The following is a 14,921-nucleotide window of genomic DNA, read 5'->3' on the forward strand; positions in this document are numbered from 1 at the left end:
ATCCCCCCACCCCACGCCCTCTAAACCCAAAACTTTTCCTCACTGCCACTCCACACACCACAAGTCTGCACCCCCCCACCCCACCCCACCCCACCCCTCCTCCTTTAACCCTCATCCCCCTTCTGGGCCCTCAGCTCACATTTTGTGCTGGCCCTTGTGACGTCCTCATAAGGCCAAGCGTGTGGCAGTGCACATTCAAAACAACTGGTTGCCTGTTAACAAGCAAAGGTGCACCTTTTTTTTTTTTAAGACGTCAATTTTTGCTCTGATCGTCAAGGAGAATGCCTTTAGAGACATCCTTTTGATTTTTTTTTTTTTTATATATATATATCTGGACAACAAGCATGAATATAGATATAGTCTACGACTGTACAGTATGGGAGAGTGATACCAGTTTACTGGTTAAAAGAAATCCCTTGGTGGCATTTAACCTCTGTTGAGCGAAAGTGGCAGTCAGTTCAATGTTATCAAAAGGCTACGGAAAAAAAGTGTTTCTTGACAACAAATATTTTTATCCTATTAAAAACAAAACATGATGCCAGATGAGAGAGAGTGATGAGAAAGTGAAGCAGAAATTAGCAGAAAAGCAAGAAATAAAAGGAGATAAGTGTAGCATCAGATATGAATGGTGAGAGACATTTCAAAGGGACGCTATCTTTTGCGTTGGCACACACACAGGCTTGTTACAAAGACTCAGAACCATTCACTATATTTACTTATAGGTGTTTTCTTTCTTATTTCGGTGGCCTAAAGTGTGAAGAAACAAGGGAAACTGCTTTTTTGTGGCTGCCACAACCCAATCAATATCTGGAACAAGCAAAATATTAAAAAGTACGCCGAGTTGTACTGTCATTTTGGTAGAAAAACAACAGTGCATACTCTCAGTGTGTATCAATATACTTTTCTACTCTGTATTAATACTGCTAAGGATATTTAATCTTGTAATCTGAATATCTCAAACTCTTGTAAGAGAAGGTCCATTGTCGCGTGCTCACATTTCCACCCAAAATATCAATCACAATGCCTCATATATGCTCGTGTTAATACAGTTGCTTTAACCGTTTGTTAGGCCTATGTTAGTCCAACTAAAGAGATAACGTTATGCAGGGCGACATACTATATCCTGTTAACCTTTTTTGACTGTAAAGACAACAGTTCCCAATTCTCTGCCATTTCCATCTTTCTTGTAGATTTTTTTGGTCTTTTTTATCGTGTTATATCAGTACGGTTTCTCCCACTCTATCTGCTCTCAAAGGGCTGGCAGTGCACACAATGCCCTCAGCCTTTGGCTCTCACTTGTTTCCCCCCTAGTATAGTTCTTTGGTTTTGATCCCGGTGCTGCTGGTCTGCCCTGCATGTCCCCCTTGGCCTTGGCCTTTGTCTGGGTAGGTCTCTGTCCATTTGGGAGGGCTACATTCATTGGCTGGCGACCGCTGAAGCCGCCCTGCTGGTCACTTGGAGTGGTGCGGTGACACAGCGCCGCCCTGCTGGTGTTTCTGTTCCTGCTGTTTGACCTGCTGTATGATCTCCCGGATCTTCCTCTGTGCAGTCTGTTGCAAAGACATCACATGTAGGACGAGGTGTTAATTGCGGGATGATACATTGCAAGGTGTCCATATGAAAATAATAGACAATGTAAAGAGAAGAACCACCACAATTTCAAAAAAATATGAAAAATAAAAAAGCCTGATTAATTAAATCCAATGTGTAAATCCATTTAGTTGACCCTATATGTAAAAAGTATCTGAAAGATAGACCGTAACTTCTGATGTATAGATAATTGTCAAGTTTCTATGAACTGCAAAGTAGCAAGAGGGATGGGTTGGAGTGTGTGTGTGTATGTGTGTGTGTGTGTGTGTGTGTGTGTGTGTGTGTGTAGACGAACTGTATGTTTGTTTTTTCTTTCCTTTTCACATGTTTTATTAATATATGCTTTTGCTGTTCTGCGTGAACAGAGTGAAAATTTTTGTAAAAAAGATTCTGGTCACAAGTTAAAAAAAATTTAAATCTAATCTGTTTTTTGTTTTTTTTAAGATTTTGACAATGCACCTTCTGTAAGTGTAAGATTACTGGGATTTGTAATTGTTGTCTGCTAACAGAATAACTTCATTCTTCATTCTTGAAATAGTAGTTTCACAAAACAATCCAAACTCAAGGTCCGCTTACTTACAGTCTCTGGAATGTTCAACCGTACAACACCGTCTTCATCAGTAGATAGAGGGTTCCCAGTTGCCATGGAGACAGCTCTGAAAGTTGAGTAGCCGGGATGATTTCCCGCACAGATCCATCTCCATGACAACTGAGCAGCCTCCATCTGCAGATGAAGACCATGTGATATGGTCTTCAACTCTGGAAAAAGTTAGTAAGCGTTCTTGAGTTGGGATTGTCAGAAAATATCTGTTGTTAGCCTCCATCTTTGTTAACGTGACAACATACCAGCCAGTGCAGTAGTAAATACTCAACACGAATAGAAAACCTTTGTATCATGATTTCGTTTTTCATAAAGACAGAAGGTACATCCACACGAGTGTTTTGATTAGAGCTCCTCTCATGACTGTGTGTGTGTCTTTGTGTGTGTGTGTGTGTGTGTGTGTGTGTGTGTGTGTGTGTGTGTGTGTGTGTGTGTGTGTGTGTGTGTGTGTGTGTGTGTGTGTTTGCATATGTGTGTGTGTGTGTGTGCAGACTGACAGATAGCTCACTCACGCTCCTGTTAGCTTTGTTGCAGCTTTTTCAGGGTGGACAATTTTACACCCTTTTCACTGTTTTAGGTACTCGAAGTGCGGTGCCGCAGTGTACAGTCGTTTCCAACATAGATCCACCCACCTTCAACCTTAGCAGAGGTCTAATTAGCCAGATTAACTGAAAACACCTGTAAAGTGTGTGAAGCGATTTTAACACAGTGAACTCAAACAATTACATGTAAGACATTATAGTTTTACTTAGTTTACTTATTTTGTTCTTTTCTTGTTTGTTCTACTTCTTTATTTCCATTTCAGTTGATTATTGTCGCACTTAGAGTTACATAGTTACGCAAAGTTAGATGTGGTTTTACGTTACAAATATTAGACTCCCTACACACGTTCTGGGTGCTCTGAGTTTTTGGATGATAAGACCTCTTCTCTGGTCCCGACTGTTGGAAAACTTTTAATTCCAAGTGGTGTACAGTGAAACAAGTTACAGTGTCAACTGTACTTGATAATTACTAATGATAATTCACCTGGGCCGCAAAGCTGACCACTGAAACAAAACAAAAAAATGATGCGGAACAACGACAGGTGAGGACAAAGATGGTTCCACGGAGAAAACTTACTTCGGCATTTTTGTGGTTATACAACACATGACTGCTCAAATGGGGTTTGTTGTGAAAAATTCAAGCTAACCTCAGGTTCTTGAGCAATAATCATAATGACCATATCCTAAGTTTTATTAGTATATACATGTGATTCTCCACCACTGCCTTTTGCACACCCATTTGCCACAAGTGCAGCCATTCTTTTAGTACATGTATTTGACATCAACAAACTAATCAGCCCAAATAACTGACAACACTTTTCAGGGCTATAACCTTTTTTTTTTTGGTACCTGGCTGGCAAAGAAATGCCCACTGATTTTCACAAAGACCTCATCGTTCTCATCTGGAGTTTGGTCCCGCGGTACGATGACCTCTGCACTTGTAAGGTTTTGTAGTTCGTTTACCTGAAACAAGGACACAGACCTCAGAGGGCATCATCTTACTCTGAACGTCACCTGCAGCCTCACTTACAAAACACACTGGCATCACTCACTGAGAGACAAGGTGTCAAATTATGGTAAACTGTAACAATCTTTGATGAAACCAAGCACACGCGGTACTTTATATACTGTAATCATTGGTCTGGAGCACCCTTGCTGTTACTTTATTTAAGTAAATGCACTTGTTCTTATGTAAATACAAAATAGTAGCTCATTTCTATAAAAAGTTGTTGAGTGACTTTTGAGTAAAGAGATTGTTGTTAAAGTTGATTTCTTTTCCCAGGCAGAGTTTAAACTACAGTTGTGTACATGGGAACTGGACATGAAAAATAAAGAACAGCTTTCTCTTCTTTGCTAATTGTAAAATAACGGACGTACCCAAAAAAAGACCAAGTGCAGTATATAATTTACACAGTTAAATTAATGCAACATTTTTTTCCCACCTTGCACATAATGTAGTTCAAATCAGGCATCAACTCACCGTCTTTCCTCCTTTACCGATGACCCTGCCAGCTGCAGTTGAGGGAACCTTGATGTGCGTCTCCAGTTTGACCTCCTCCTTTGCTGAGAAGAAGTTCTCCTCTTTCAGCTTCCCAAATATCCGACCTTGGGCCTGGAATACAGAGGAGGGTATGAGGCAAGGAGAGACTGGGGAAAATGGGGACACACAGTGATCCACTGCTGTTTACTATAATACTGCACAGGACAAATGAATGATTTTTGAAAAATGTTTTTGTGAACTTTAAGTAGCAGTCTCATCCAAAATTTCAGAATTAAACAATTCCAATTTTTTATGAATATTCCTGCACACACTAATAGTGTTTTTACCTTAAACTGAGCCTCTGGTGTTCCAGTAATGATAACCATCCTCTCAGTAACATCTGGGCTCTCAGCTGGGGCAATCTGACATACACACAGAGACGAGTTATAGAGACAAATAAGGAGAAAACATGGCTAAAAGCTGGTGCTCTTGCTCTGTGGTCGTTCAATGCAAGCCACTGAATCATTTGAGAAGCCGACAAATTCCTCAAAAAAAAAAAAAAAAAGATTTTGCCTGTGATTACGTTATGAGGGTTCACTGACCAGCTGTCCCACCTCTCCAGATGCGGCTTGAGGGGCTTTCTGAATTGCTCAGTCCACTAGTCATCCCCTTCTTGTCTCTGTTTTTGACCATTATTAACTAACATCCTCAGCTGTGGTCCATGAAGCACTGCTGACTAAGCCAGAACTCACTTCCTGCTTACTAACCTTAATGCTCGACGTGAAGCTGTGAAAAATGTGACGCACGTTTAACCTTTGCTTGTGGACCCAGCTCAACATTGTCATGTTGACAAGAGATGGTCTGACCTTCTCCTTGAAGGCAGGACTCTGCTGACACTGACAAACCCACCTTGATGGAGGCTCCAGCGAAGTGGGCGAGTTGTTTGATGTGCTGGCCCTTCTTGCCGATCAGGGCCCCGACTGCCTGAGTTGGAATAAAGAGGTAGACAACCTCCTGTTCTGGAGCCTGTTGCTGGAAAACAAAACAAAAAAAGGGGGAACACAGAAAAAAAATATTTTGGTACACTTTTTACTAAGCTCTCCAGCTGATGGCGGCAGAGAAAAACATTTAAAACTACTTTAAGGAGTTACAAAAAGTTTGCTTTAACTAGTCAGATACTTGAAGAGCAGCTGAAAACGATGACACCTCATGCTAGGAAAGCTAAATTGAGCTCTCTATGAGGGTTTTCTCTCTGGGTAAACATCCCGCTCTGGCCCAGTCTGAATGGAATATTTCCTATTAGGGCAGATGGTTGCCCTATGTTTTTGTTTTTCTTAGCATGGTAGCACTCATGTACTTGAGGTTTATAAAGTGAATTTTTACGAGCCACAACTCTGAGCTGAAAAGTCCCCTTCTAGAAATATTTATGGTGTTTGGGTGACTGGTACGCAGGAATGCCAGACCCACTGTCCAACACAGACACTGACTGAGAGGTTGTAATAGTCTGTTATTTATGTCTCCCTCTCGATTAGTCTTATATCTTCCTTTATTTATCTATTCTGTAGCGGGTTTAAAGGAAGTGGGTGGATTTCTGCCTAAGTCACTTGCAGAATGAAACTTTTTTTCTCGACACAAGAGAAAAAAACTTACATCCTAAGCGTGAGGCTTTTCTAAAGCTTCTTGTGTGTAAAATAACATGGTTTTAAACTGCCATCAGCTATTAAAATAATTATCTAGTAGCACAAAAAAACAAGAAATGACTGGAAAGTCTCTGATCACCTAGCCAACACTGACTGTGGTGCAGATTTTTAGGGAACATACTGAGTGCTGGTGGGGGATGGCACTTGCTGGAGGAACCCCGTACAGGCCACTGAGATGTGAAGAGTGACTCTGAAAGTGAAGTGACAAGCAGACCGATCAGATGGCAAATTAACACACGCAAACGCAGACGGTAAAAGACACATGCATGTGGACAACTCAGGCTCTCACTAGGGGGAATTTCAGGGCGTGAACTCACAGTGAATCACACACCAACTTTCTTGACTATGAAGCATTCTCACACACTGTCTCACACCACTTTGGCTCGCCCTCATCAGGCAATGAGTGGAGACTTTGTTTTACAGACAAACTGACTCATCTCTGGAGAAGATGGGGGAATTCTGGTTGTTTCAAACTGTGTACAAAATCATGCAGGAGGACCTGAGTCAACACGGAATTGTTTTTTTTAAAAACACTTCAGGGGGAACCTGGTTTACCATGTGTTGGAAAAAAATTGCTTTATCAAGTCAAAGCTAATCCCTACAGGAGCTGTGCATCTTTTCGATGGGCGGGAAAAACCAAGTCATTCTAAAAGAAGCATTGTTTTTTTTTGCTCCAACTTTTATTGTTGTGTGTAGAAAAAGGGCATACTCACTAAGAATGGGTTGTATCCTGCTGGTGCCACAGGGGGCACTGCACCGCGTGGTCCGGCAGCAGGGGGCAGCACCGGGAGACCAGAGGAGAAGATGCCCAGAGCGTTCAGGTTCAAGCCTGGGATCAGGTTGGCCTGTTGCTGTTCAGAGAAAAAAAGTAAGGCAGAGGCGGATTCTAGTCACGAGTTATATGAAAGATGATGATACATTAGGATTCAATCAAGGCTCCTCGTTTTTCTTTTGTTGTTTTTTACTTTTTTTTTTTAAAGGAGCAGATCCGTTTAAACAGATGTTACAATGGATTTTACACGCCTAGACGTCGAAAGGTTTCCTGCTGCAAGAGGACACTGACCAGTATAGAAAGCAAAAAAAAAAAACACCATTTAGGAAATGTGCAGCTAACAAGAAGGAGAAAACCCAAATGGGTCCTTCTAAGTAAGTAATTTTTTTTAAACCTTTTTAAAAAAAATAAAAAACGATAAACACCAATAATTTCCCAAATTGTTTTTAAGCCCTATATTTAATCTGGGGTCACAGAAAAGAACCAAAATGTTGTCTTTAATGTTCTCCCCTTACATCACCCTGAAGGTACGAGAGTTAAATATGACCTGACAAATGCGAGGGCTAGAGCAGAGGGAAGTAGTCAGCAACAGTTTGGATGACCATTTATCCTGCAAAAATGCCGAACAATTTCTGGATACACTTTCTCAAATATACGTATCTGCTCCTTCTACCGGTTTTCTGTTATACTAAATTGAATATATTTAGGTTTTGGAATCTGAATATGTCAACTTCTGTTCTGGAAAATTTTAACATGCATTTTCCGCTGTATCTTTTGCCAAGTTATAGTCCATTTAGTGAGAAATTATTGGCAGATTGAAAATAGTAGTTGGAGCCTTTGTTGTTTGAAGTGTTCCTTCACTACCACTAACTCCATCACATAAAAGGGTTACCTTTATTTGTATTTCTATTTTGGTGATTTTGAATGTTTCGGATAGAAAAAAAACCTTCTACTTGTTAATCTAAATAAACAATTCAAAACCCCACTGGACTAACTGAAAAATGCATAGTCATAGTACTGAAAACCCGACTGTTTTTCTTAGCTCATGAAAAGTTGATGTTTTGGAGGTAGATGTTTTTCACCCGACAGTTTGCTGTTGTAACGGCATGACAAAAATATGCTTCCCTCAAAGTCAAGTCAGCTATTCTGGTTTCATGGCCGTGACAAGACACGCGGTCTCCTTTCACTTCCTTGTTCCCAGAGAGCTTTGTGTAATGCCCGCAGTGTCACGCTAGATGGCCCTCACCGCTTACTGTAGCGGCCGCTCAGCCTGGCAGGTGCTACAACTGCTCACACCAGCCAGAACAATTTAACCGCATGCTGCGTGTTACTTCTTGATGATTATTTCTGAGCCAATATTTGGACAATAAAAATGAAGCACAATACTGGGATACAAATTCTGAGTCTCTCCACAAGTCCCTGCCACCCATCATAAACAGCATCATGACTGTTAATACAATCACATTGCCAGCTTTCATCTCTGTGTTGTGAATGCAGTGTGTGATAGCATCACTATCTCTCTTCCTCTGTGGCTGACCTCTCTGGCTGCAGCACTGGTGATGTCATCAGGGCAGTGTGAAAGAGGAGCAGTGCGAGAGAGCGGCCTACAGACAGTGTTGGATGCTGGGAAACGCAGTGTGTTGCAGCAGGAACACAGACACACACAGCGGGGAATTGAGCGTGAGTCAGAGGCTGCGTGGAACAGACACACTCAAGAACACACACACACACACACACACACATAGCACATGGCCACAGACAAACACTCGAGTCAATGAGGAGCTCTGATGATCGTTTACGCTTAACTATTTACCAAGCGCAACACAATCTGTGCGGTAACATGTAGGGGGGGGGTTATCCTGGTGTACCAGTCCTCTCCGTTGTTCACCTGTTTAGTCTATATGAGTCAACCTGAGATCACGAGACACAAACACACACACACTGGGGATGAGCTTACGTTTATAGCAGCAATGTCATTCTCGTAGGCTTCCCTTAGTTTCTTCATGATCTCCACCTCGGCTTTACAACACGCCTCCAGGCTGCCCTTCACCGTGATGGTCCTCTCAGGGTTGTAAATGGTTAAGTCTTGTAATCTGCAAGGGAGATCACACACACACACACACACACACACACACACACACACACACACACACACACACACACACACACACACACATATGCACACACCAAAAACACACACACACACACACACACAAATGAGTACATGCATATGTAAATACAAATTAAGAGAACAGACACGCTCATATTCTGCTCACATATTTTTTCAGAAGGTGGAGGAGACTGAGCTGTTTTTGAATTGGATTTCCTATCTGTGTGTTTATCTAACTTAAACGTTCCTGAAGGCTATATCATCCACATCCAAACTGGAATCAAAATTTCTCGCTTAGCAAACAAGCAATTTAGTTGTTGGAGGACTCACAAACGCACATTTTAAAAAAAGGATTGGTCAAAACTAAAGCAGTAGATGCCGAGATACTATGATTTTAAGTTCCCTAGTTTGGGTCAAGCTCCCAAAACACTGGATCCTATACTTCCCATCATGCAACACGATGCACTCACGTCATATGGGATGGATGGTAGATTGGTAAAAAATTCCCATGTTAATGACTTTTGAGCATTATCATCGGACAGTTCGAGATGATGGCAGAGCTGGTTGTTCGCGTTAAAAACATAAGAGTGTATCTACTGAAAATTGGTTTAATTGCACCAAACAATAAAGTGTGGCTGACATACATATTTGATTGGTTTTCAAAGCAATTCCGTGTTATTAAACTCCAAGTCCGTTATACTTAATTTGTAAACGCTCAGAAACTCCCATATAAAATGTAGACCCTTCCTGCCACATCTTTGAAATTCCACATCCCAAGTTTGCAACTTAGATTTTGAATTATAAATATGCAGTCTCCTAGCCCAAACTAAGATAACTCTGATGACATCTTCGAGGTAATTTTCTTTTCAAAGCTCCTACAGAGACACAAAAGACGTAAAACAGCTCTCTTAACGGGCTCAGTGCTCTTCATGAAGAGTATTTGGATTGCCGCTTTGATCAACTGTGTTGTCTTTCATGAGGTCAGGATTTGAATATCAGCACAGTTACATCCATATACAGTTTAAATTGAATAATCCATCCTTGTTATTATTACACAAAGAGAAAAAAAACATAGCACAAAAACAAATAGTGTAAAAACGCGTTTTGTTTGATCGTTTTATTTTGTGCAACAGGAAAATCATGACTCAATGTTTCTGAATATAACCAATGTTAACCTCTTTTAGGTGAAAAAACGTTTGAGTGAAAAAATCAAAATCCTGTGCCTCGAAAGCTGATGTTTTGCAAAACACAGATTTTGCAGCTCAGCAACTATGATGCTTTCCTGGATCTTGTAACAACATCTAGACCCCAGTGTTACTGAGAAAACAGCACAGTAGTCATACTGAAACTAAAACTTTTTTAACGGGTCTGAAAAATATTTCAGTCTTTTACATGAATGTAAAAAAGCATTCGCTCCATAAAGCAGTTAGCTTGGACAATGCAAAAATGATACTTGTGGGCCTTTGAAGCAAAACCAATTTCTTCTATCCTCGGTGTCGGAGGATATGGAGGACACTCTGAAAGGATTCCACAGAACCGTCGATATTCAATGTACTGTTTGCTTCTTATCAAAGGACCCTCTCCTTCTCTCTTTGTCTCTCTACTCCTCTCTGTCTCCTTCTCAAGGCTCATTACGCCCTCAGAGCTCACGGAGACGCAGCAATTCATTAGCCCTAAATGAACATGAAGTTTGATGAGCACAGTCCGTTAAGTGACGTGTAATCGCCAACTCTCTAATACCATGTTCTGGAGTGAAGGAGCTGTAATCAACTCTTCAGATTTGTTCTGTAACAACGGAGTTGAGTGAAACCACATGCTAAAGGGATAATGAGCACAGAGGGAGAAAGGTGGGGCAACAAGAGGCTGAAATCACTGCATGTTATTTGTGCACTGGTTAAAAAGGTAATAGTCAAAACTTTGTCTTTGAAATCGTTTTGAGTGTCACTGCTGCTACTCCAAAAGCACTCACGTCAAAGTGTTCAAATACTCCAGTGAGTGTGTTTGTTTTCCTGAGGGTGCCAGTGCGGCTAGGAGTGTGGCCGCAGAGCCCTGTGGGCGTGTGTGAAAGAGGAAGGCGGAGGCAGCGGGACAGGCGACTTACGAGGAGATGGTTATCTTGGTCCCTGTCTCCTCTTCGATTTTCTTCAGGTTACGGCCCTCCTTCCCAATCAGCCGACCGACCAGGCTGTTGTGGGCTAGGATTTTCAGAGGGATGTCCTCCGTCCTATACACGTATAAAAACACACACACACACACACACACACACACACACACACACACACACACACACACACACACACACACACACACACACACAGGTTAGGCGAGATGATAGAGGATAAGTTCTGCTGAGTGTCACTGATGTGGTGTGAGGAATGTGATGCTGTGATGGGGATGAACAGGAATGTGGATAGCTGCCCAGCTGGAAGTGCTGCTGTAGGCACAATGCAACCATGTTAAGACACGAGCCTAACCACAGTGTAACATTCATCCTTTCTTGTTTTTACAGATTTCACAGAACACACTGATCACAGCCCTTTGCAATAAACTCGCTGCTCTTGCAACAAGCAACACTGTCCCTCTAAGCAAGCGACAACAGTGAAACTATAGATTTTCTTCTGGATTTTTGCATTATTCTGTTTTTTGTTTTTTTTTAAACATATTTTTATCTGTTTTTTCATACTTAAAATAAAAGGTGATACATTTAAGTTTAATTCCTCATAATTTCCTGTTTATGTTTCCTGGAAAGAACCATGTCATTTGGCAGTAATTATAGGTAAAATGGAGACACTGTTCAATTGGTAAACTTCTGATGAATTGATTCTGATTAATTGTAAAACTAGCATAATATCTAACATATATGAAGAATACAGTTTCTAATAATAATGTCTCTTGTTAAAGCCAAAATTAGGGACATATATACATATCAAACATGACCCTTAATCACATGTTGCATCTCATTTATCTGGACGCCAGAGATCTTCAGTTAGACAATTGACAACTGTTCTTCTCTGGCTGTTGATGTTGGCATATTTAAAAATACTGAAGAGGGAAAAAAGACCGTGAAAGCTGTGTAGTTTGCGTGAAGTGTTGTACTGTACAAAATTCTGATGATTTAAGAGGGTTAATTTTCCATGAAATGGCTTCACAAAACCCAGACATATTCTGGCGTACAGATGGGCAAAAATTGGAATGGCTGTTTAATTTTGATGTTTAAGTCTCTAGCTTTGCCAGAAGCCTGGGAAAGGAGGCAAGACGAACCATTTAACTAATGTCTCTATTCATCTATTCAGTAATAATACTGTAATGATAATTATTTAATTCCCTTTTTCGAAGGCATTTTCCAGGAAATCAATAATTTTATGCTCAGTGCAACTGACTAAAGTAACTCAAATAGTTATCAAACTTTGTCCTTATTTTCCCTAAAATTAGTGGCAAATTACACAAAAACAACAAGCCCCAGGTGTATGTATGAACATGTGTAGATGGGGTGGTAATAGGTCATTTAAATAGGAGGAGTATAATTTATGTAAAATCTATATTCCCGCTCTGCAGGACAATTGTGGGGTGCAAGTGTTTATGGTGGGGTGTGGTGGAGGGTAACCAGATGCTTGGGGGGGGGGCTGGGTCTGGGTCACAGACTTGGTGTTTTTTGTGTAGGGGAGGGGTTGACAGGTCAGGGCATGCTATGGATGTATAGATCTGTGCTGTAGGGGGAAATTAGTTTGGGTTTAGCTGTGGGGCAAGTAAGGTGAGATCATGGTGTTGTGAGTTTAAAGGCCAAGTTTAGTGTTTCAAGTTTCGCTGGGTGCTGGGCCTCCTCAGACTGTGTGAAATTACAGGGTGCAGGGCAACAGGTTCATTTCTGCGGGCGTGGCGCCCTGGCAGGGTTTATTATAAATTTAGTGATTTATTCGACACACATCAGAGGTGTGGTGTTTCTGTGACTTTTGAGAGTAGGATTAATGATTTGACAGACTGAGGTGGATAAGACCAGCCAAATGACTTCTTGTGTTTTTAAGAGCTACAGCCGACTTTCTGCTATCTGGTTTACATTTCTCTAAATGGGTTCATTAGAATATCAACATTTACTGTTTCCCCGATTTTTCCCGTCTTTGCTTGTATGTCCTCCCAGCAAACGAACGAAGATGACCACTCAGATGTGGCATATACGTTTTAAGACCCCCTCTTCCTCCCCCTCAGATCGAATAGAAGAAGTTTGAACAGTTAAAAAGCTGCAGTGTCTTGTTAAAAGTTGCAAGCCTAATTTGACACGTTGGCCTCATTTCTTTATTGCTAATCTGCGATCACGTGTTAGCCTATGAGTGTCGTGTGCACTGTTTTCACTGTGTTAGTGGTCCAAGTGAGAGAATGCACAGTGAGATTAAAAGGTGTGCAGGCAGGTTAAAGGATGAGATTATAGCCCTGCAGACACTATGGCTAATCTCCCTGTTGGAGTGTAGACATACTCTGCATAAGCACATCTGAGTGTATTTATGTGCACGCTTTTGAATGTTTGTGTCTGTTGAAGTGCAGACTCACGTCTTGGTCTCGTTGGCCTCCTTCTGCATGATGTCCAGGATCATGCGACAGGCGGAGGAGCAGCCCTCGGGTGTTGAGTGGATGGTGATGGGCTTCTCTGCTGCCCCTGCATTTTCCTTCCGATGAATGTCCACCCTAAAGGAGGAAGAGCCAGAGAGACAGAGAGAGAGAGAGAGACAAAATCAAATTAATTATTGGAAAATTGAGTTTTTCCAAGTGCTGAAGGAGCATAAAGACAGAAAAATATGATACTGAATATAACAAAGACAAAAATAAGGAATTAAAAAGAGAAGAAAAAAATATTCGTTAACGGTAAACGTGCCATCCTCTACGCATGAATGACCTGGATACTCATTTCCAATAATTTGACAACCTAAAGCTTTTATTATAAGCTATTTTGCATTATATCTCGGACAGTTGGTCTGAAAAATGCAAACCTGCATACGGCGCCAGAATGCTTAATTAATTCAACAACAAAATCTGAGAAGTTCATAAAACCAGTTAATAAAAATGTCAGGACAAAAACCAGCAGGAACCAGGCGGAGACTGATTGCAAGAGTCATCATCTTCATCGGAGTAGCTTACTTGGACTGTGTCTGTTTGGTGACATTCTTGATGGTGAGGCCCTCCTTGCCGATGATGGCTCCCACAAACTGAGTAGGCACGAGCATGCGCAGGGGGAAATCGTGTGACCGGGGGCGTGGAGTGCCGAAGCCTCCCGAGGGCCCGGGCTGAGAGGCGCCCTGGTCCCGGGACGATCGGCCTCCGCGTCGCGTGCGGGTAGCCTGGACAGGCGGAGCAGCATCCATGTCCATAATATATGACACCTTAAAAGAGCAGTCGTCGAACTTTTGTCCTGTCAACTTCTCAATGGCTCTGGAGAGGAAAGGGGGGAGCAGGTGGTGACAGGAGGAGAGAAAAAAGGAAGAAGAATAGAAGGGAGATATAAAAAGGAAGAGGAAGAGGAGAGGAAAAGATGAATAAGTAGTATAAGGTACAGAAATAATAAGATTTTTTTGCCAAAATACATGAATACTAGGAAGCAGTGGCATATCACTACAGAGGTTTAAGGTTCAATTTGAGAATCTTCAAACTGCTATGACTTCAACCTTCTTCAAGAAACTGACTTTTTAAGACTCTGATATACTTGCTTTTAACTATGTGTGTGTGTGTGCACATGACGCTACCTCACGTGTGTATGTCCTAAGAAATAAAGACTAAATTTCTGATAGATGCATCTAAGCAAATGAACAGGGGATGCAGTGTTTAAGGATATGAAGTTAGGTTAGCAGCACACTGAACAAACAAAAACAAATTTTTAAAGAGAAAACTAAGACTGTCCACACTAGGCCTACTCATTTTTAAAAAAAACACCAGCGTTTCAAGGTCATTTTTGGAAAGATTTCTGTCCACACTGGAATGCTGAATCTCTTTTTCAACATCAAAACTGCACATCCCACCTAACATCTGGTAAAGAGTGGAAACAAAAATTCAAGAAACAATCTAGTTTTTTTTCCCATTTATATATTTTAATTCAACCCCTGTGTTATGTGATTGGAAGTACTAACATTTACAATGAGAGAT

At 41.3% G+C, this 14,921-nt stretch overlaps 1 protein-coding gene across 4 annotated transcripts in view; it reads right to left on the bottom strand.

Annotated features, from left to right (window-relative positions):
• Positions 1–123: 123 nt before the first annotated feature.
• igf2bp2a (insulin-like growth factor 2 mRNA binding protein 2a) overlaps positions 124–14,921 on the bottom strand; it is a 47,665-nt gene continuing 32,867 nt past the window's right edge. For 3 of the 4 annotated variants that reach the window (XM_040147569.1, XM_040147570.1, XM_040147571.1), the window contains 11 exons: positions 13,923–14,213; positions 13,338–13,472; positions 10,897–11,019; positions 8,643–8,778; positions 6,627–6,764; positions 6,035–6,103; positions 5,123–5,245; positions 4,561–4,635; positions 4,214–4,345; positions 3,583–3,696; positions 124–1,550 (listed from right to left, as the gene is read on the bottom strand). In XM_040147569.1, the coding sequence (XP_040003503.1) occupies positions 1,452–1,550; positions 3,583–3,696; positions 4,214–4,345; positions 4,561–4,635; positions 5,123–5,245; positions 6,035–6,103; positions 6,627–6,764; positions 8,643–8,778; positions 10,897–11,019; positions 13,338–13,472; positions 13,923–14,213 (1,435 nt within the window). In that variant the 3' untranslated portion in view covers positions 124–1,451. Of the gene's footprint in view, positions 1,551–2,703; positions 2,870–3,582; positions 3,697–4,213; positions 4,346–4,560; positions 4,636–5,122; positions 5,246–6,034; positions 6,104–6,626; positions 6,765–8,642; positions 8,779–10,896; positions 11,020–13,337; positions 13,473–13,922; positions 14,214–14,921 lie in introns of all 4 variants that reach the window. The other variant, XR_005709049.1, reaches the window with a different exon arrangement.

This window comes from Xiphias gladius, chromosome 16 (genome assembly GCF_016859285.1).
Source record: "Xiphias gladius isolate SHS-SW01 ecotype Sanya breed wild chromosome 16, ASM1685928v1, whole genome shotgun sequence".
NCBI classification, from domain to species: domain Eukaryota; kingdom Metazoa; phylum Chordata; class Actinopteri; order Istiophoriformes; family Xiphiidae; genus Xiphias; species Xiphias gladius.